The sequence below is a fragment of the Lutjanus erythropterus genome, chromosome 17, assembly GCF_056507025.1.
Source record: "Lutjanus erythropterus isolate fLutEry1 chromosome 17, fLutEry1.hap2, whole genome shotgun sequence".
Lineage (NCBI taxonomy): Eukaryota > Metazoa > Chordata > Actinopteri > Lutjaniformes > Lutjanidae > Lutjanus > Lutjanus erythropterus.
Window position 1 is genome coordinate 7,855,498 of NC_139333.1, and position 22,871 is coordinate 7,878,368.

Sequence of the window (22,871 nt, forward strand, 5' to 3'; positions counted from 1 at the left end):
CGGATAAAAAAAGCAAGATGTTTGATTTCCTCCCACCAAAGCGACATCTCTAGGGCTTTGTGCTTGATCACGATCCAGACTTATTAAAAGATGAGTTGACATTTATTCAAATGTTGCCTTCTTGTTGCGGGTTAAAAGAGATCAATTGAAGGGAGATTATCGTAGATGGCGTTAAACACCCTCGGGGGATCTTGTGAGCTCACATCATCTCTGTGCATCATGAAGAATCCACATTCTTCCTCCCTTCCCTCTCCCACTCCATCCCTCCTACCTCCTCTCTGAACCTCTCCTCTCCTCCGTCAGGCTCTGTGGCATCTCCATCTATGCTTTCTCCAGCCTCGAGAGGACGGAGAAATGCAAGAATAGTCTTTTTTTTTTGCCCCCCTTCTCTCTCTCCATTGGCTCTCATATGATTCCCTTGAGAAGTACACACTCTAACTGTGCGTGCATCGTGTGTGTGTTCACATGGCTGCAGTGCACCACGCTGAGGGCCTCCTTGTGTGAGTAATGGCAGCTGCAGAGAGAGTGAGATGGAGAGTGAATGGGGTGACTTTTGAGTGTTTCCCACTGAGGACACGGCACTTTAAGTCGCTTGTGACCATGCATACACTATGCATGTTAACATGTGGGCAAACACTGTACAGAATATACACACAAAGATTTATTTTAGATATAATCTATAGATTAATTCTTAGCAAAAAATTGTCACCATTCTTTAAGGGATTCTCAGTTTGTTTTTTGGCAGCTCCCATTAGGGGTCACAACAGCAGACCGGGCCCAGCTCAACCTGCCCAACCTATAGATCTACATATTAGATTTTTTACGCTAGATACCCTTCCTGACGCAGTCCTCCCCATTTGTCTGGGCTTGAGACGAGCAATTTGGGATTGTACATTGCACTGGCATCCCCAGGAAACCCGAACCGCCGATCCTGCAGTCTGCAGGCGACCCACTGTACCACCTGAGCCACAGCCGCCCTATTTATTAATCACCAATCAAATGTCAAGACCAGTATCGGTCACAGCAATGCAGTATTGATAAGGCTCTCATGAATGCCATGATTATGATCCAGAAAGCTAAAGGAACAGTTCTGCTAATTGATTAATTGTTGGTGATTTATTTAGCAACAAGTTTATAGTGATGCTAGCAGCTTTGTGAAACTGTGGGCAGAGTTTTTTTGAGCTAAATGCTAACATACTCACAATAATGCTAACATACTGATTTTTAGCAGGTATAATGTTTGCTAGGTTAATTGTCTTAGTTTAGCGTGTTAGCATCTGCTCATTCAAACCTTAAAATGTTCAAGATCTTTCAAACATCATGACTTCTATTCAACTTTCATACCACAGTAATTTGATCTTTTACCACTTTTACAAGTATTAATACCTCTTCAAGCGTTTCTCCATACAAATTAAAGCCAGTAATGCAGGTTAGGTCTAAGCAACTGTTTGAGCAGTGTATTTAAGCTAGTAGTTTACAGTATGATGTGCAGCATTCATCTTTTTCTCACTTTTCTAACTATTCACACCCATCCAGCTGCTTCTTCATAGAAATTAAAGCCAGCAATTTAGTTTTTTGCATTCACACAGCAATTACAAATTGTATGTTAATCCATTTGACCTGCTGGTCGCACTACATGAAAAGTCGGGGAATCAAATTAGCCAGTAAGCTTCTGGCAGATTTGATGACCGTTCTTAATTTTATAATTCATTAGCTTGCTATTCTGTACCATGTTTTTTACATGATACTGTGCTACAGTCTAATGGCTAAACTGCTGCAGAATAGAAAAAAAAGAGACACAGACATGTTAAGGCAGAGAAGCTTTTTTGTGAATCTTGTTGAGTCATTGGCAGGTTTGCCAGTATAAAACAGAGACAGATGGACTTTACAACTGGACATTAATTGTACTGTATTTAGTTTGTTGTGTGGATTTAACTGAATAATTCATTATCTTGGACTTGAACCAGCAGGCGTCTTTGAGAAACAAATATGTTGTGGGAGTGACAGAGAACAAAGGAACTAGTTTATTGTGGTAGATTTGTGGCTGTAAAGTGTTCTGCTAATTTTAGCATAAGGGATACGCTGACAGTACTGCTGATTTTATTCATACTAGTCAAATTGCTATCATGTGATGCATTAATATTAAGATAATGTTGGATACGCTACAAGGTATATAAGGTGTAAATACAACAGCAATATCATGTTAACATATGAATATTTTAAATTAATCTCATATATTTTTAGTATTTTAAGTAGAACAGTATTTTCAGCATATTGTAAGTCACTAAACTGTGCCACATGTGCACTGCATATTAAAATAATATTAGAGTAACAGTTAACAGACTGATAGTGAACTGTTAACTAGTGTTCTAGTTTTTTTTATGATTCAGTAAACAACTTTTGTAGGGAAAATTCAGCACTTTTCATGAAGCTGTCCAGTCAGTATTGATGGTAAATGCAGTTAATTGAAGCAATAAATTCCTCAGTGTGTGCTATATTGATCTAGAAAGCTGATTTCTCCTGCTGCAAAATGTGCTCTTTTTGCGTCCTGTGATGTCACTTTGTGCAGGAAGAACTACAGGCTCAGGGCCAGGGGGTCCTTTTGGCCGACAATGTAATAGGCTAGACTGAAAGGAATGAAAACAGAAAACACACAAAATCCTATGTCCTGACAGGCATTAAACTTTAAACCATTTGTAATGGAAGTATGTGTTAAAAGAATGTTAGTGAGAAGAGTCTTAGTCAACCATGTTTTCATTTATTTGTTAGTTCCAGAAGAAAAAAATCCCCACAAACTCCATTTGTTAGGGGGAATTGTTTCAACATGGACCTGTCCTCTTTTAACACTGTAGTCACTGACGCTCAGCTGCTAACTCTGCTGTAGCTGCCATTAACTAGTTAGCTCTCTTAGCACTCCTATTAGATTTGGACACAGCCTCCAAGACTGATGGAGGCTGGTGTGAATGCGGGACTGAGGTGGTTTGGCGTCACGGCCAGGACTCTGCCTCAGGGGGACGATGAATACACGGCGACTTCAGGTGGGGACAGGAGGCATAAAGCAGTTGAGGAGCAATTTGATAAATTGTTCCCGAAAATTATTATAAATTAACAAAATATTCAGCCTCCTGCTGGTTGTTCTGACACATTGAGGTGGCTTGTTTCATCCCCCCAAAATAAATATTTAAATAATTCAATTAATCTCATAAATGCGGGACGACTAATGACTAATGATGGCAAGTTAACTAGGAAAATCTTTAGTAGGGGGCAGCTTAACTACCTGGTATTATAACTGTCAATTTTCATACGATACCGTGAAACTGGTCCACTGCTGCTGTCCTATAACGGACTTATTGTTTCAGTACTAGTGTGTTTGACAAGGACTGTGTATCATTTTTCATTACCAATTAACAAACTCTCACTCTGAAAAAGATTTTTTTATACACCTGCTTATCTTTAATTTCCACCAATCAGGTTATTTCTGCCTTCAGTGCAAAACCCCTAATCTGCATTTTTATCTTCCTGTCTTCCTCTGTCTCATTTTCTGACACTCTGTTCTCACAACACTCCGTCACCGTCTCTGACACACTGCGCCTCTGACTTTGACAACTTCATTTGCATGGACAGAATCAAAGTCTATGTGTGATACAGTGACTCAGATGTACCTTTGCTGAACACCCACGGATGCTGCTGGTGCTGCTGCTGCTGCTGCTGAATCACATTGCAGAGAGGAAAAAAAAAAACCCTCTTCTTCTCCTTTTTTTTTTTTTTGCACGTTCTGTCTGACTGCTGATGAGACTGTTGGTTTTTCTAGCGCTGCAGTCAAAGTGTGTGTTTAGTCACACGCTCGTGCCGGCAATTAGCAGCATATGGTCTGTTTAGAGATGCTGTGTGTGCATGCGTGTTGGTGCTTTTCCCTTTTTCCTGTCTCCTTTTAAAGTATAAAATATTGCATAGGCATACAAATGTGAGTGTGTCTTTTTCCGTGTGTGTGTTGTTTTGGAGTCTGGTGATGCAACTAACCTGATAACTACCTCGGCTGAGTTCTGATCAGATCTCAGGCGGTCTGTTTCCTGTCAGTAGGCTAAATAGGATTTCCCCAAAATCACATTTTGCTGCCCTGCTCTCCTCCTTTACGAGCAGGGACACACTCCGCCAGAGTCCCCCTGTAATATTTGCTTCATTTACTTTGCTCCTATTACCTCTTAACAGCGCCAGCATCAGCACTTTCAGTATTTATAGCCTGAACCTTGAGCTGCTGTTCTCTTTGTTGCAGCGCTTTTATGACAAGATTTTCTCACCCCTCCTCCTTTATCTCTCCTCTCTGTCCACCACCGTTCTCTCTATCATCGTCCTCCTGCACCGCTTTGCCCGATTTCATTTCCTCTCCCTTCTCTCATGCTCCCCCTCCCCCCCTTGCTCGTTCTTCCTACTTTATTCTTCTTTCATTCTCTCCTTCCCTTTCTTTCTTTCTTTCTTTCTTTCTTTCTTTCTTTCTCTCCTGCAGAGCCGGACTGGGCGTCGCTGACTTTGGGTGTGTTTGTTTGCCAGGCCTGCTCGCTCCTTCACCGGAGCATCCCCCACATCAGCCGGGTCAAGTCAGTCCAGGACACGTGGGATGCCAGTGACGTGGAGGTAGGGCAGTAATAGCAAGCGTACATCATACTTGCATCATAAAATCCCGACTTAAATACATGAACACATTCAAAATGACACAACACTTCCCCTTTTCTCAGATGGACTGGTGACTTTTGACTGGTTTCACATTCCTGTAAATAAATACCTCCTGTTCATTTGCATAATCACTGGCACGAAATTGCCATACAAGGCTATCTCTTCAGCTCTGTTTGTGGGTGAGTTTCATTCACTAAAATGTTCCCAAAGAGCAAAGCCTGGACCAAGTCATTGTTCTGCAAGTCACAAGTAAGTCTCAAGTCTTTGCACTCAAGTCCCAAGTCCTAAACTTTGAGTTTCAAGTCCCAACAACTCAAAATGCAACAGTGAGTTTCCAGCCTCATTGATTTTCAGCTACTTAGCTCTTAAGCTATCATTAGCCAAGCATTAGCATGCTAACTATAACTGTATCTCAATTTAGATACTTCTGTTAGGACCCTGTCATGTAGTACACTTTGCAAACTATGCATTCACTTCGTAGTGCACACATTTCAAAAAGGTAATGCTGTCTCAAATCAAGGTTGGCCGTTGTATCCTTAACAGAAAAGCTGATTGCAGCTTCTTCTTCTTTCTTGGCGAACTGAAGCCGAGCAAAGCTTCACTGCCACCCACTGAAACATCTCCTGACTTGTTTACTCATTTGTGTTTAATTTCACTTCATTCAACATGGACGTTCTTTCAATTTTAAATTGCTTTTGTTTGCCCTCTGTTTCTCAGGAGGTTAAAAATACGCCATAATCTCCTTCAACGAATCTTTACAAACCAAATAAAAGTATTGGTGGCTTCAGTCCCACAAAAGTATAGTGGTACTTATTGAATAAAAATATGCATGACTTATGTGTGTATATCTGGATTGTATGTGCGGCTGTTTCCTCAGCTGCCATGTTCACAAGTTTGGTAGCCCCGCCTCCTCCGCTACGTACACAAGATGGCAACCATTTAGTCTGAGAAATGTCAAGCGTTCAACGCTCAACATTTTGGCCATTTTGAGTACAACATCTGGGTATTCAAAGTGTTCTTTGTTTTGCTGTAAATGTCATTGTGAACGCACTTATACACTCAAAACAGAAGGTGTAAGTACAGAAGTATGTGAAATAAGACGCAACATTTGTGAACATTAGCCTCGACTTACTGCTCTTTGTTCATCTTCAAACGTCAGACAAAGTTGGAAGTTGTTGCGTGACCGTCTGTAATTTTTCAATCCATGTTTTCCATACTGCAGTTTGTTTTGCAATAAGAAAACGCATGATTTTTGTATGCAAATATAATTTTCTATGGTATCATTTTTTCCAACTCAAGCTGAAGTTCAAGTATGAGATTAGTTCTTAATGGTTCTCTCCTGCAACCTGTCAGTTAGCTGCAAATGAACATTAGCCAATTAAGAGAAATGAATTTATTTGTGGCATTTTTTTTTCAAAATAACATACTTGTTCATTTTTGGCCTTGGTGGTAAAGTATACAAATGAAGTCACGAGTCACGAGTCATTGATGTTTTGCTAGTCTTTTGTTAATTTGAGTTTAAAGTCATTAACTTTTTGACCCATGTCTTTTGAGTCCATCTGACCTGAATCCACACCTTTGCCTAACAATAAAAGATTTCCTCGCCACTCAGCTGTGCATCCTGCTGTCACAAAATAAGCAGACAACCACAGAGCAAATTGAGCAGTGTTAATTGTATTCAGGGATCCAGAACATTTACAAAACATGTACAGTAGGCCTACAGCTGCAACTGATGTGTCATCAGAGCTGTGACAGAAATGTAGAGGAAATGGACTGATGTGACTTTAGATACGTCAAGAATTAAGCAGCATCACCCTTTCGTCTCACTCAATGGAATAGACCTTTTTCGTGGGCAGCCATATTGGTATGACATAGGGTAAACACAGGTGTTACCAGTGACTCTAATTAAGGTCCTGCTATTTCATGTCAAAATGGCTGCTGTGAAAAGTCTTTAGTTTGACATTTTGGGAGCCTCACCTCATAGCACTCTTTCCTGCTGATGATTAGATGAGGAGCTTGATACCACTCTCATATCTGCGTGGTAAATACAAAGCTACAGCCAGGAACTAGCTAGCTTAGCTTAGTGTAAAGATAAGAAATAGCTAGCCAGGCAGTGTGCAACGGTAACAAAATCTGCCTCCCAGCACCTCTAACGCTCACTAATTAACACTTTACGTCTTGTTTGTTTAGTCTGTACAAAAAAGCAAAGTGTAAAAACAACATGTGGTTTGATAAGGGTTTATGTGCCAGACTGTTTCTTGGGTGAGACAAGTTGCCAGGCAACCAGCAGAGACTAATACTTCATTAGTTTCCTTGAGAGACTCCAGGAAGTTATTAGAGTTGATTTTCATCATTTAACTCTTTGCAAGAAGGCAAATTATTTCACAAAATGTTCAACTATTCCTTTAAGAAGTCATCCATTTTCTTTCGTGTGGCCAAATATGTGTCCAAATTATGTGTTGTCCAGTCTGCATACTAATTGGGTACAAATCAGAATGTGAAAGGCATGAATGTGCGTTCAATACAGACAAAAAAATACTAAGCATGGAGCCCATGGTAACTACAGATTGTAAAACGGTACCGTCATTTTTTTTTTGTTGCTATGGGAACCATCCAGTCAGGGGACATTTTCTTAACAATATGTCAGAAAATAGAGGAGAATGAGGAAACGTGTCACTAAAAAAAAGGCAAAGTGCAGCTTTTTTTTAAAAAACCTGAAGCAGCTCTGCTTGCTGACACATGCTGTAGGTGCAGATCTCATTAAGTCAAACTGCTGGCTGCTGTTTATTTTCTGCACCGAACTTGTAGGTCAGTGATGGGGAACTGGAGAATAGGTTACAGCAAGGATCAGAGTTTTATCTGGTTTAATATAGCCAGTATAATCATATATCATAAATATAATGGAGTGTCTGTTTAGGCACACAGCAGCTTTTGAACTATTCCCACCTGAACTCCTTATTTTAGCTATAAAGACCAACAAATAGACTGTATCTTTTATTATTTATTATTGGATATTTGGGGGGGCTTTTTATCCCTTTAATTTATAGTACAGCTAAAGATGTAACAGTAAAGTGGGAGAGAGAGTGGGGGAATGACATGCAGCAAAGGTTGGTGTTAGGTTTAGGGAAAGATTATGGCTTGTCATTGCCATGTGGGTTAGGGTCGCATCCCAGGAGCAAATAGTATTGTTGGCTATGGACACCAGGGTGCTTGTCTCTTCCATGCTACTGTAGGCTAGATGCACCCTGGGTGCAAATAACCACACTGGCTGTTTCAACCTGAGTGCAAAGCCAGTTTGTTATTCCAACCTGGGTTTAAATAGCATCTGCCAAAGCATCTCAAGACTTCTTAAGTCCTCTAGCAGCACAGTGAATTCTTCTCTGCTTAACGACATTGATCTTGAGCTGACCCTGACCTCTGACCCCCCTTTGGGAAGAGAGAATTTCCTTACATGGATCAATAACAGATCATTCCATTAGTGGGGCTGTTTACACTTTCTTCCTGTGTGTAAAAAGAAGCTGAGTTGTCGGGGGACTTGCACACATGCCCCCTAGCAGAAATATGTCAGCAACAAATATGAGTTTTGTCCAAAACTGTACACACATCGAAATATTTTTGAGGTCCCCCTGTGCAAAACTAGTCAAAAAGGTAACCCTTTATTTGAAGAGGTGTGCCTTTCATTACACTGTCATAAAGATGTCTTAACAACATCCTCATTACAAGTCTAAAATATCCCACTTTAGTTAAGGTCAAGGTAAATATTCATGACACCATTGACCAAATGATTCCTTCAGTTTCCTGACAGGTGTCATGACATGGTTGTAACAGTGTAATGACAGTCTTATGCACAACCCTTCAAATAAAATGCTGCTCTGAAAAATGTGCTTTCACTCTGCTTTGCAAAAAAAAAAGATGTCCCTTGAATGGATCATGTCAGTGCTTTAACACCACCGCTGGGTGATAAAGAGGACTTTGGGGGAGGTGATGCTCACATGAGTCATGAGGAAAAATGGGAGGTTGAAGGCGTGGGAGGACAGTAATTCGGATGTAATGGGGATTTGGCTGAAGAGGAAAGTGGGGATATGGTGTGACGCAAAACGCAAGAATAACACAAGAGTATTAGTTGTTTGGACCATATTTGATCAAAGTATAGGAAGATGGGGCAGTGTGAGCTTTGTGTTGGCTGCATTAAATCTCCTCTGTAATTGTAGCACTGGGAGAGTTTAGGGCTGATTCTGAGATGCCAGGGTTATTGTTGAGACTTCTGGAGCTGTTGTGGTCCCACTCCAATAAAACATCCACATTCAGAGGAGACATTTCTGTCTAACAGCCACACTAGTATTCACTTCAATAGCTACACCTGGCTAATACTTGGTAGGTGTTTCTTGAGTTAAACAAGGTGCCACAGTTTTCCCACAGGGGGTAGGTCATGTTAACCTGCAGCGATACTATCACTAATATTCCCTCTCATCCCAAAGGTGTCAAGTTCTTGTCAAGTCCTCTGAACTATCTTGAGATCAGCTTTTCTTTTAAGATAAATTTTATTCTGAAGAAAAGCTTCACAGCTTGTGGAAGATGGAAGATGATAACCTTTAAAGGAGGTGATAGAGAGCAATGGAAAAGAAGAGTGCACCACTCAGTACAGTGCAGATCTCTGCCCAGCAACCTGAAAAGAATATTTGGATGTAACCCATTTACAATCACCAACATTTTGATTCATTTTGTCAGGATTAGCTTGTGAATTCTTGAGTTGGGGACAAAAATGTGTTTTGTGAGGTTACCACCAAAATGAAATTAAATCATCCTTGAGTACAAGTGGCTGTTTGTGCCAAATTTGAAAGTCCCTCCAAGCATTCCTGAGATATCATGTTCACATGGATGGGATGACTGAGAAACATAATACTGGCCATGGCTGACGCCGCCGTGGAGGCATAAAGATGAAGTGAATCACACAGGTCCTTCAGCGTACAGTTATGAATGTGCACAAAAAAAATACAAGGCTAGATTATTTGTGGACAAGCTGCAGGCCCGTTGATCATGCTCATCACATGATGAGATCATGACTTACAAAATGTCTTTAAAAGATATTATCAGACTTTTTTGGCCATAACTCAAGAATTCTTACAAAAATTTCTAACAACATTTCACACAAATGTCTAACACAGGAGTCTCAAGCTCAGATTGGCTTTGGGGCCTCTGCTGGTATTGTCGTCACATCGGAGGGTCACTTCAATCATCAAGTCCTGCGAGAAAGGGAAATGTGTATGAAAATTTACTTTTTTTAATTTCACATATAACAAAAGATCCTTCTTTTTCGTTAGCTGTGCGTTGGTTTTTAATTGCTCTGATGAAAATTGCTTGCTGAGCATCGTTGGTTTTGTCTGTGCATCCATGAAGCACCACATTGTATTTTTATTTCAATGGTATATTAAGGGGCAATTTAAATTGGTTTGAAACATCTAATAAAGCAAAATAATCTTGCAGGCTGGATTATATTATACTATTATTATAGAAATAAATCTATATAAATAGATTATTATATTTTTGACATCATGTCATGAGCCAGACGGAGGGGAGCAGAGTCTGTCAGTTTTTGCCTTGGTCTACTAAGTTAAACTGATGACATTTTATATCCAAAAGGTCAAATCATCACATCAGAAATGTTTCGCAGTTTCTACCGTTGCTATGGTAATCTACGTCTAAAACAGTGCTCAAATGCTTCGGGGGGTTTTTTTGTTGTGTTTTGTTTGAAGAGAGGAAGAAGACTTTGCACTGACGGTAGGGCTGCATGATTAAAAAAAATCATATTGCGATTATTTAGACTGAAACTGCGATTGCGAAATACAAGATGATTAGTGGAAGTGATCAGTTTTGCCTTGCAATTTTCATGTTCACTAAAAAAAAAATCACAATGATGAGATATTTATTGAGATCTGTACCACACAAACATGTTTTCTGTCATGTGGAGAATAAGATTTATATTTTTACTTTTTCAAAAAAAATGTGATTTGGTTATGGTTCTGCGATTTGGAAATTGCACTTGGCCATATTGCGATTTTTATTTCAATTGTGATTAATTGTGCTGCCCTAACCAACAGCTCCAAAAAAAAGAGTCAAAAGACAAAAAGTGACAAAGGACTAAAGAATGGAAAAATGTCTTCTAAGTGAAGACAGCATGTTTCCCAGTGGAAATGATTCACTGTAATCACACAACATAGTGATAACTTCCATTTTGCCTAAAATACAGCAGCAACAATTGACAATTAATTAAGTCACCAACTTTGATAATCAATTAATCATTGTGTGTCATTTTTTTAAAGTAAAATTGACCAAATGATCTGATTTCAGTTTCTCATATGTGAATATTTTCTGGTTTCATCACACATTTATGACAGTAAGCTCAATATCTCTGGTTTGTGGAAAAAAAGGACATCATCTTGAGCTTTGGGAAACTGATCATTTTCTTTCAACATTTTTCTGGCATTTTAAAGAACAATAATGAAAATAATCATTAGTTGCAGCCCTAGTCAGAATATACATAAAAATCCTTCAAAGTCCCCACTGCATATATTATATGAGTCTGAACAGATGTTGTGCAGTGTGACTGGTTTGTGGAGGCATACAGCTGCAAGGCAGTAATTCTGGTTTGTCTTTATCTTAATTGCTATTATTGGTCCACAACAAGTAACTGTACATTAAAGCTACCAGGTCAGAAGGATGTGGTTGACCATGTTTGGTATTCTGTATGCAGATCAGCCTGTTTGTGTTCAAGCAGATGGATGTAGAACAAATGAGATTTATAATTCTTATTGCGTGAAGGTGTTTTGATGAATGAGAGCCCAGCTCTCCGTTTTATATGATGCCACGGCAGAGAGGAAAAATCAGACTTCTCAGTCTCATTTGTTGTTGCCATGCAGATCACGTTATCACAAAGATTTGGTTACTTTATTGAACAGTAACTGAATGTCATGCTCTGCAGATGCTTGCAGCCCACAGTCTTGAATAATAAGCAGTTTGCATAAAAGGAAGGCGTACCTAATAAAGTGGATACTGAGTTATGCAACACAATCCTGATCTTTTGCTTTAATGATATTGATATCATGCTCTAAATGTCATGTTTGAGGTGTTGAACACGTCATATTTTGGCAGCAGGTGTGTCACGTGTTAATTCCCGTGGCTTCCTTCAGAGCTGTGTATTTTGGGTGAATTTTCTGCCGCTCTTTGACCTTCACAATAAAACGCCACAGTGCTGCATCCCTCCCAGAGCCCCCCAGAGGATAAGAGAGGCGTGTTGGGGGATTCAGCCAGCTGGATTGGACTCAGGGATTATCCTTTGGATGAAACGCACAATGGAGGGAACGAGGGCGGAAGGCAGACACGTCCCAGTGCAGTGTAGCCGTTTCCACAATTAATCCCATAGCAACGCAGGGGCCTCATTGTCAGCTGAAGAAGTTCTGTCATACTTAAGATTTTTTATGCTTGTCGTATTTAGAGTTTAATGCTATTTTATTTTTCAGATTGTAGTTTTGTTGTCACCGTTCTCTAGGTCTTATTCCCTTGAAATTTCGTGGCTGCTGTTATGAGAATCTGCTTTAAAAAGTGTTTCCTAATGGCATTATAAAGCAATACCATAGAATTTTATTTAATAATTTTTATTTTATAATGTCCTTAAAGGACCCGGTGTAAGATTTACAGGGATTTAGTGGCAGAATATTCAGAAATATGTTTTCATTAGTGTATAATCACCTGGAAATAAGACTTGTTATGCTGTAAAATAAAATAAAAATTAAAAAGTTGAGACAACTCAAAATTTCAGCTTCATCTTAATAGTAGTAGTGCGATAGATTTTTGAGTTTTGAGCTCAACTCAAGCTCTAAAATACTGAAATAAGCTCAAAAGAAGTTTTGCCAAAGTACAATCTTTAGTTGAGATCATGTGAGATGAGTTGAGATAATGTTTTTCTTCTTTAGATAAACTTCAGTCTCTGAGTTTTTGAAACTCAACAAGAAAAAGTATACAAAAAATTGGTCTTGGCTGCCTGAAAATGAACCATTATTAACCATAACCATAATTCACTTTCACTTCAATGAAAAAAAGTTTTTTTGTTTTTTTTTTTGAAATACAAGTTTTAGAGGGTTTCTAAAACTTAAAGATTCAAGTTTATCTAAAGAATAAAAGTACTTTACCTTACCTTAAGTATTGTCATATAAAATTTTATCTCACCCTGGACGTGCATCTTTGTGGAAACTACTGTATATCCTACTGAAGTGAATATTGTGAGTAGTGAAGTGTATTTAGATGACCAGGTTGTGTTGCTGTGTCTCTTTCAGTTGATGGCTGCTATGGGAAACAGCGCCGCCAAGGCCAAATATGAGCAGAAGGTTCCTGCTTTCTACTACAGACCAACACACACCGACTGCAAGTAAGTACTCGCCCTTTCACTCGTGACCAAAAGGGGAAAATATGTTCTGACTGAAGCAGCCTTTTTACTAGTTAGCTAACAGATAGCACTTAGCTGAGGCTAACTTAGCTGAGTTCCATTTTTTGGCTAATCAGTCAGTTCTCCACTGAACTTAAGGCAGGTGTCATAGTGGCACCAGTATCCTCTAAAGGTCAGTGTTTTGTGTGTCAATGTGCAATATAACCTTTATTGAACAAAATATTAAAGGTGACTTTAAGTTCACTTATATTTTGACTACTGTATCATCCTCTATAAATAGTAAAAACACAGAGTTGTGTCCTTAGCTGCTCTTGCTAACAGTAGGTAGCTGACTAACGTTAGCCACACTGTGTAGCAGGCTGGCGGCTAACGTTAGCTCTGGGTTGTTTACAGACACTGTGATCCTCTTCGGTCTGAAAAGTTGAAGCATTAAATCAGTTGCTGTCATGTTTTGTGTGTTAATGTGTCAGGAATGCATTGCACAGCGCAAAGTAGTGCACATTTCAGCGGCATTTGAAGTACGATTTGGAGGTTGTAGACTGTGATTAATGGCTTCAAATAAAAGAAACAAATAAAGCACACACTTTTTTTGGATTAAGGTAATAAATTTATAAATTCTGCTCAATTTTAAGTGCCTTCTGAGTGTTTTCTTAATGTTAGTCTAAATGAAATTTTGCATTTAATTGACAAGGTAATTAGTCACCAGGAACATTCTCAGTGTTTTGCGGACTAAAAAACTAAACCAGACCTTCAGTCGGCATGAAGGTGTGTAGGTAATGACTATATTTTCATTTTTCGGTGAACTATCCCTTTAATAGAATAGTGCTATTGTTATATCATTGGGAGCACCTGTGCTGTTTATACATGCTGGCGGGACCAGCTGGAGTTGGCACTAATGCACATTTGCAGTGGGCGCAATGCAGAAAGCTGGAAAACTCTTTTTGGCTTAAAATGAATTCAAATTGAATTTTCAAGTGACTGGGTGCTGTATTTTGGCACTGGTATCCAGTTCAGTAATAAAATACATCCATGAATTGTGAAGCAGTCGCTTATTCCAGAAGTGTTTTTCCCCATTCTGTATTTCAATTTAAATTAAGAACGCCTTGAGGGAATTTCTTCAAGCTTGACACAATTTTTCATTTGGACTCCAGACTGAACTGATTACATTATGGTTGTCAGAATTCACTGAGAAATAATGTCCATCCTGTTCTCGTGAACACGATATCTCAAGATCGCCTGATTAAATTTCCTCTATCTTGGCACAAGTGACCACTTGGACTTAAAGATGAACTGATTAGATTTTGGTGGACAAAGACTAAATGGATTTTTGGTCATAACTCAATAATTCACACAGTAATTATGACAAAATGTCACACAAATGTCTAATAGGATAAGAGGATGAAGCGATTACATCTTATATTGAAAATGTCAAAGGTCATCTTCCCTGTGACATCATAATGTTCAGCTCTCTATCAGCCCTCTGTAAAAAATAGTCTCTAAATGAAGACAGCATGTTTCTTGGTGGTCAATACAGTGACAAACATGGCGGAGGTGCAGAGTTGGGTGCTCATCATCTGAGGGTACGTTACAAAGAGCAACCCCTTTCACATTACATGTGTCATTTGAATTACTGTTAGAAAAGTATTGGTGTGTGCGGCTTTAAAGTCTTATTTCTTTATGTAATATTGGCTCTTGTTGAGCTCACAGTCCTCTGCCCACACTGCCTGCAACTGAACGTGATAAGAAAATGCTGAATGCAGAGGGAGTTACACGCTGATGAGTGCAAATGTGATGTACCGCACTGTGCAGTGGGGCATTGTTGCTGTAAATTTACATTCAGTGTACTATTTCACACCTCTGACTTTGTTTATCACTTAAAGAGGACTTCCTCTTCCTCTTTTGTGTGCACAAAAAGCCTATAAATGGAATTCACACACCCCCATGGACCTTTTCATGTTGTTCAAGACTTCTGAGTCACAGTTGATTAATTAAGGTTCAACTTTTTTGTTTGAAATTTGGAGGACATAGTATAGTAGCTTCTTTTCTTTTTTTTTCTGATGCTATACATTGTGGTTTTATAAGCTGAGGCAGTGACACTTTGTTTTCTTTTAGGCTTGTCTGTCCATCTCTCTCTGTGTCTGCCTCCCTCCAACAGAATCTGATTAAAATAGACAGAAAGGTAGAGAGGGAGATGAGAGAGAAGTGTCTTTCTCAAAGTCTGTGCCATCGTGTCTGTGACTCTGCTTCCCTGAGAACCACAGAGTTTAGTGTTTAAGATCCCGTGTCACTAGAAGGTGTCGTTCAAAGAAATGTCTGCCAGTAAGAGTACGACATTTTCCTCCTTGATGCTGATAGAACGGTTGTTTCATTTCTACTTGAGGAAGAAAAGGGGCAAATAAAAGGAGAAATGTGTAGAGGAGGAGAGGATGAAAGCAGTTTGGAGCTTGAAGGGGGGGGGGACTGAAAGGTTGTGAGAGGTAGAAGGAAACAGGATGAGAGAGGCTGTTGGCATGGTGATGTGCTGCTGACTGCTGCCATTCGTTTCTCCTCATGCTGGAGAGGAAGAAGGTCTAAAATTGAGATGGCTTCTTTTATATGCAGCTTTGGTAGAAACTGTGGAAACAAAGACGGTGATGGTGTTTAACAGTGAACGTTTTACGTGATATAAGTCAAGGGTTCCTCCAATAGTCAGTTAAATCAGGGTCAGGCAAGAATTATTCTAGGGCTGGTTTATTAGTACCAGTCTAAAATGCCTATTTAAGCTGTCTTAACTCAAAGCAACCTGTAAAGACCGATCTTGAAATAGTCATAAAGTCTATTCTGGATTAAACTAAATCAACTGTGAAAAGGAGGATAAGAGTGATGCTAGGACTAATCTGAAGCTTAAATGAATCCTTCAAAGAGGCAGGTTTAACTTGTGCTCAGTACTGCTTGCGAGGGAGCATGGACTATTTGGAGCAAAATAAAACAGCATAAATTACGTTTTTAATCAATTAATTAAAATCAATTGATTTTTTTTTTTCTTTTTTTAGCTAGAAACATATGGCAGGACAAATCAGACCTTATGAGGGCCCAGCATTGGTCCACAGGAACCAAACATGCAGTATAGAGGCCAGACAAGTTTTTTTTACTTTCAATAACTCCTGTTTTGTCTCAAGATTAACACCAGTTATTGGCTTTTCTATTCATGAAAGCTACTTCTAGGTCTGTGAAACCGGCCCCTAATGTAACAACAGGCATAAAAGATATTTAATTGCCACTTAATAGGTCAACATTTTCTTCTGTTTCACCCTCCAGCTGAAAGTTACACAAGTTACATGTGTTAAATATGAAGCTACAGCCAGCAGCTGGTTAGCTTAGCTTAGCCCAAAGACTGGAGACGGGGGAGACAGCTACAGCCCGGCTCTGTTCAGATGTAAAAATTAACTAAAATTCATTAATTATCACTAATCATATCTTGTTTGTTTATTCCGAACAAAAAAGAGGTGTAAAAATTGCATTGTAGTTTTACAGGGGTTCATATAAATATGAAATATGATACCATACAGACAATGAGGTAAAGAATAACACCATTTGTAAATTAAATTTAAATTACAAATATGTATGTAAATGACATCAAAAAATAAATAAAGGGGACACCTTGATAGCTCAGTAGGTAAAGTGTACACTCCCTGCACCGAGGGTATGAGTCAGTTGCAGCAGCCCCAGTTCTCCTCCAGCCTGTGGCCCTGTAATGCGTGTCATCCCCCCCTCTCTCCCCACTGTCCTGCCTTCAGCTGTCCTATTTAATAGAGGAAAAAATGCCCCAAAAAAACAGAGAAAGGAAGAAGAGGGGTACGTCAAAGCAGATATATACAGATTCAGATAGAGGTGTCGGAAAAAAATCATTCAATCAATTAATCCATAAATACTAATAAAGGGTAATTTAATCCGCAAATGTTTCTGTACTTGCTTCCAAAAATTAAATTGCTTTTTGCATAATGAAGATGACCAGCAGACTTGCATGGCCATTACCTGTTTTTTTGTTACAAGTACATTTTTACTTTTACAAATGGTATAAACACAAATGGTGCTCAAAGCTTCAAATACTGTTTACTTATATTTGGATAAAAATACTACAAACTCTGCATGTATGTTGATGCTTCTTTCCATTGTATTTTCTTGTGCTGTAAGTCAGACTGTGTAGAAGAAGGTTTTTTCAAATTCAGAGAGGCTTTATTGGCATGATCATAATGAATACAGTATTGGCAAAGCTCATTGTACAAGGTTTCATACTGTATGTGTGCAGCTCAGGGCAGTTAGTGTGAGTGTGTAACTGAGGTGAAAGCTAAATGTGTGTGTGTGTGTGTGTGTGTGTGTGTGTGTGTGTGTGTGTGTGTGTGTGTGTGTGTGTGTGTGTGTGTGTGTGTGTGTTTTTTTCTGTTTCCAGGCTGCTGAGAGAGCAGTGGATCAGAGCCAAGTACGAGAGGAATGAGTTTGAGTTTATCGAAAAACAGGAGCCTTATTCTGCAGGTACGTGCACGCTGACATGTTTGTATTTTTATGCTTGTGAGGACCATCCAAATAAAACATGGACACACAGCTTGAATATTTAATAATGATCTGTGTATTGGTCTCAGCTATGAAAAGGTTTAATTTAGCATTTTGAGAAATACACATATTTGCTTTCTTTTGACTTAAATATGTTACTACAGTCAGGAGACAGTTTAGCTTAGCTTAGCATAAATAGTTGAAACAAGGGGAACCAGCTTGCCTGGCTCTGTTCAAAGGTAATCTGCCTAGCAACACCTCTAAAGCTCACTAATTAACATTATAACTTCTGTATTTAAGTCTTGTTTTTAAGGCATTCTATGCTGCACCCAACAACTCCTAGTCCAGAGCCTGGCATGCTGTTTCCCCCTGCTTCTGTTCTTTATCCTTAGCTAAGGTGAGATGACCATCCTGGATGTAGCTTCGTATTTACTGGACAGATATGAGAGTGGTATCAATCTTCTCATCCATCTCTGGGCAAGAAACTGTGTCAGCCTGTTTTCCAAAATGACAATAGCAGCAATGAAAGAAAACTGTTCAAATGTCACATTAATGCTTAAAGGCCTTAAAAACACCTCTGGATAGGGCTGGGTATCATTTAAAAATGTTTTTTTTTTTTTTTAAATACAGGGCCTGATATCTCAGCATTGATGCCAATTCCTGAACAACGTTTTTTTTATATTATGATGGAAAAGTTATGGAATTTTTAGGCAGTGATGCCAAAAATAAACTTCCAGGCTTTAAGTAGAAGGCTTTAAGTAGAAGCTAACCTTAACAGTGAAGACCAGCAACCTCTAATTTTACCTTATTACAAAAAAAATGCCATTTTTCCCCATTTTGTGGGTAACTGGGTAGTTTAATTTTTTATGCTATGCAGTATTTTCATTTTGCAACTTTCTGCAATTGACCCTTCCTAAGTCCCGCCCCTTTATGCTCTGCTCTTCAATAAAAGTTAAGCAAGCTTGGTACCTGCCAAAAGCAACAGAGAGTCATGTCTAAAGTTAGTTAATGTTTGTAAACTACTAACTAGCTAGCTCCCTAACGATTGATGCAGATTAGCTAGCATTTTGCTAAGACTAGCTATCCGATGTAGTTTAGCTAGCCAGTTGGATAGAGTTTTGCTGCCGAGCAAAATGTTAGCCAAGTAGCTAGCTAATGATTGGGTTAAATTAGCTAGCTAATTAAGATGTGACTATATACTGTATAGCCTACGTTGCTAGGTCTCGTCATAGCATCTTTTAACCGTCTTGACTAGCACATAACATATCTGAGAAAAGAAAACAAGAAAGGAGGGAGTTGACCGAGGTTCCCAACTGAAGACCAAGTACCAAACTTGCTCAACTTTTATTGGCGAACAAAGCATTAAAAGGTGAGTTCAAGAAACTTTTAAATATAGTGCAATAGCTGCAGAATGATTTTCTGAATACAAAGATGACAAATAACACTGAATGAAGGTAGTGTTACCTTGTTGCTACATGTCATCACCAGTGTCCTCTAATGGTAGCAGCAGATGTGATTGACCATTTAAAAGTATAAATAGAATGCAAATACACACAGACTCATGCATGCACAAGCACACTCATATGCAGTTTTTCCATCTGGAAAAAAAGCAAAAATAGCTGGTGTATTGTTGTGTCAATCTTGCGTTGTTTACCCTTCTATAAGCAGAACCTTCAAAACTCCTTGGACAAACATCTCCCAACGGATGCAAGAAGCTGGAATTCAATTATCCTGAAACATCCATCGTCTTTCAGACTTTCAAACATTCATTTTCATCCTCCTTCTCCTAAGTGGTTGTGTTTATTGTTGCAGTTTAAAGTGCTGTCGCTATATTGAAGCAGTGACACTGTAATTGTTGCTGTGTGATTTTGGTTGGGTGTGTGTGTGTGTGTGTGTGAAGATTGCGTGCGCAACATTTGTGTGTAGGGTACATGTGTGTCAACTCATATACATTTCACATCTTGTTGAAGATGGAGCTTTCTGATTGGCTTGCAGTGACCTCATCTGTTTATTGTTACACTGGAGCACCATGCAGACACGCACACACACACACACACACACACACACGCAGACAGTGTAATAATATGAGTCATTCTGTCATCTCTATTTGTGCATTCATGCTCCCCTCATCATTCATTGTGAGGTGCATGACATATGTGTGTGTGTGTGTTTGTGTGTGTGTGTGTGTGTGTGTGTGTGTGTGTGTGTGTGTGTGTGTGTGTGTGTGGGTTGGAGTGTAGGCTGCTGAGATTGACTATTGGCAGTAACCTGGCCTCCACAGCAGCCAATGTTAATATTGATCTGGTATGCAAAGGATAGGAGGAAGAAAAAGAGTGTCAGGGAAGGAGGCGAGGGTGGGGACAAGGAGGGCTATTGATCGATGAGGTAATGCCAGTGTAGGTGAATGTTTCATGTCAGAAAGTCACCGCCACAAAGACACACACACACACGCACACACAAAGATGGAGTGGAATGAATGCAGAGGACGAGAAGACAAGTAATCAATGACAGTGGGCATTGCATAAGGAGAATGAAAAAGAGACTAAAGGCATTGTGTGTGAGCATGAAAATGAGGCATGTGAAAAATTAAATTATGATACACAAGGGTCACATTAAGCAAATATTTTCTGTCTTTGAAAAACCTGAGGGCCATCCCTCATTTTGACAAATTAGAGCATGAGCGCAAGTCCACTGACTTAAATTTCTAGTAAGTTGTTTGCTCATGTTTAAACTGTATTTGTCTAATTCTGTAAAAATAAAATTATATTTGCCATGTTTAGGCATTATGGCCTATCGTGGTATTCTAGTGCCCTCTGATGTCACTGCAGATGTTGATGCTGAAGGACATCCAGCCAGAGTTTTAAGGATCTGGAAAGTTTGTTTAGTTTGTGTAATGTAACATTCATTTGCTTTGTGTGGTGTTGACATGAGAAGTGACACAACAGTTCTTATAAATGCATAATCTATAAGTTTATTTTATATATTAAATGGTATTGTGATTGAGTTGTTTTTGTAAAGTAAATGCTATTAAATAGGTTTTGTCTCATTACCTTTAAAAATAAAAAATAGAATGAGACATGAGATTTTGATGTTGACCTCATAGACTGCTGAGGCGTTCCATAGGTTCAGTTTTTGAATATCTGTCTGTGAGAATTCTGCCTTTAAAGCAATTCAGTGGAGGTAAATACAATTTTGTTCATGGTATTTGTGATCTTTCCAGTTACTCTACAGACCTCATAATGTATAGTTTTCAGTGGACCTACTTTTTACAAAAGAAACAGTGACTAGAAAGTGAGTCACATATTGAATGAATGGTGTATCTCCCCTCTCATCCATTTCTTCCTTTTTCATACACATGAGAAATCTTTCCCCTAAGTGTGTTATTTAATTTCTGTTGCCCTGTACTTTTTTACATAATCATTCAGCTTAAATTAACTTGTCTTTCGTCCCTTACTTGTCATTGTCAGTCTAAGTTTATTCTACAATTGGTGCTCATTATGACACACTCTGGATAACATCATCAGTCAAACGGCTGTGATGTAAATTAGTCCTTTCTTTGGAGAACCACCTGATTGTGCTTAGACGTCGTCCTCCCAATAAGTCACAAAAATAGATCCAGATCAGAAGGAAAACACTTCACAGTCTGACCAAAATAGAAAAGTAAAGAGAGAAAAGGAGGCACTGTTGGCAGAGCTTTCTACCAAAATAGACTGAAGAAGAAGACATTACGGGCTATAAATAGAACAGCATTATCATTAACATGGAAAAGGATATTCTTTGGTTCAGAGACAATAAAATGTCTCAGTGTGCTGTCTCATGCTGCGTCTCCTGTCTGTTTGCCTCTTGGATGTTGTGTTTTCCCTCCCTCCGTCTCCTTTATCTTCCTCCTCCTCTAAACGCGATTTCAAACGATCTTTGATTTCTGCTTAACTGAAGGATCATCTTACACCAGCCAGTTACAACATCTCACCATCACTGTTATAAATGCCTCCTCCGTTTAATCTCTCGTCTGCTCTGATGGGTTTTGGATACCAGCTTCCCAACCACACACGCTTTTTCTTTTTTTTTTTTCTCTCTCTTTCTCTGTCTGTCTCTACCCAGGGTACAGAGAGGGGTTTCTATGGAAACGAGGACGAGACAACGGTCAGTTTCTCAGCCGAAAGTTCATCCTGTCGGAGAGGGAGGGAGCGCTGAAATACTTCAACAAGCAGGATGTAAGTGAGATGATACAGCTGATTTTTAAAGGGCGTTTACAGTCGCAGCATTTCGCTTCGGCAAAATCCGGCGATGCTCAGGAATATGAGGCTCTGACTGCGTCCTATTTTTTGCTCATGTCTTCCTCCACCAAGGCCAGGGATCCCAAAGCTGTTATGAAAATCGAGACACTCAATGCCACCTTCCAACCAGCTAAGATCGGCAACCCCTGCGGCCTCCAGATCACCTACCTGAAAGACAACAGCACAAGGAACATCTTTGTCTACCACAGTGATGCTAAGGTACACAGTCAAACACTATGTGCACATACACACTTGTGAGTTCTATTTCTGCATACATTGCCCTTTAAAAAAACATTCTGGAGTGTTTTCTGTACCATGCAGTGGAGTGATTCTTCCAGGCTCCATGTCAAATCTTAGATTACAGTAATACAGGGCACTAATGCAGGGTTAGCAGTATAATATGCATGCTGTCTGCTATGCTAAACACACTTGGAGCTGAAAATGTCCCTTAATGAGTAATTTCCTTTTGGCTTTTTCAGTAACTGTTCATTTGTAGTGACAGTAGCTATAGTGCAGTCAGAAAGTATGTGGAAAATGGCACATTCTGTGATCTTTTGGTTCTTGAAACAATGAAAATGAGGGTAAAATGCTGACTTTTAGCTTAAATTCAAAAGTGACTACATCCATATTCAGTGAAAAAAGTCTGTTCAAAAATGGAGTGGCTGTGAGAGAACAAGGCTGTCATTGCTACAGTGTATGACCAGTGTAGGTGTGAGTCACCTCAAACAGCCTGAATGTGGTGCAATATATAAGGATTTTAGTTTAAGATATAACATTGATGTAACATTTTCATATTAAAATGTCTGAAATTGCTAGACATATGTATATATTTTGTTGAATTGTAGACTACATTATCTCAAATGCAGAGAAATCTGTAATCTGCAAAAGACGATAACGAAGTGTTTCCTGCTAGCCATTTTTCGCTAGTTGCTGTGACTACCAGAAAAACATGG

The 22,871-nt window shown here is 39.2% G+C and overlaps 1 protein-coding gene across 1 annotated transcript in view; it reads left to right on the top strand.

Annotated features, from left to right (window-relative positions):
* Window positions 1-22,871, top strand: part of LOC146311660 (arf-GAP with dual PH domain-containing protein 1-like) — a 45,044-nt gene that overhangs the window by 11,126 nt on the left and 11,047 nt on the right. Inside the window, exons 2-6 of the mRNA XM_084741382.1 lie at window positions 4,505-4,632; window positions 13,002-13,093; window positions 17,541-17,623; window positions 21,743-21,855; window positions 21,991-22,137. Of these exons, the coding sequence (XP_084597508.1) occupies window positions 4,505-4,632; window positions 13,002-13,093; window positions 17,541-17,623; window positions 21,743-21,855; window positions 21,991-22,137 (563 nt within the window). The remainder of the gene's footprint in view (window positions 1-4,504; window positions 4,633-13,001; window positions 13,094-17,540; window positions 17,624-21,742; window positions 21,856-21,990; window positions 22,138-22,871) is intronic.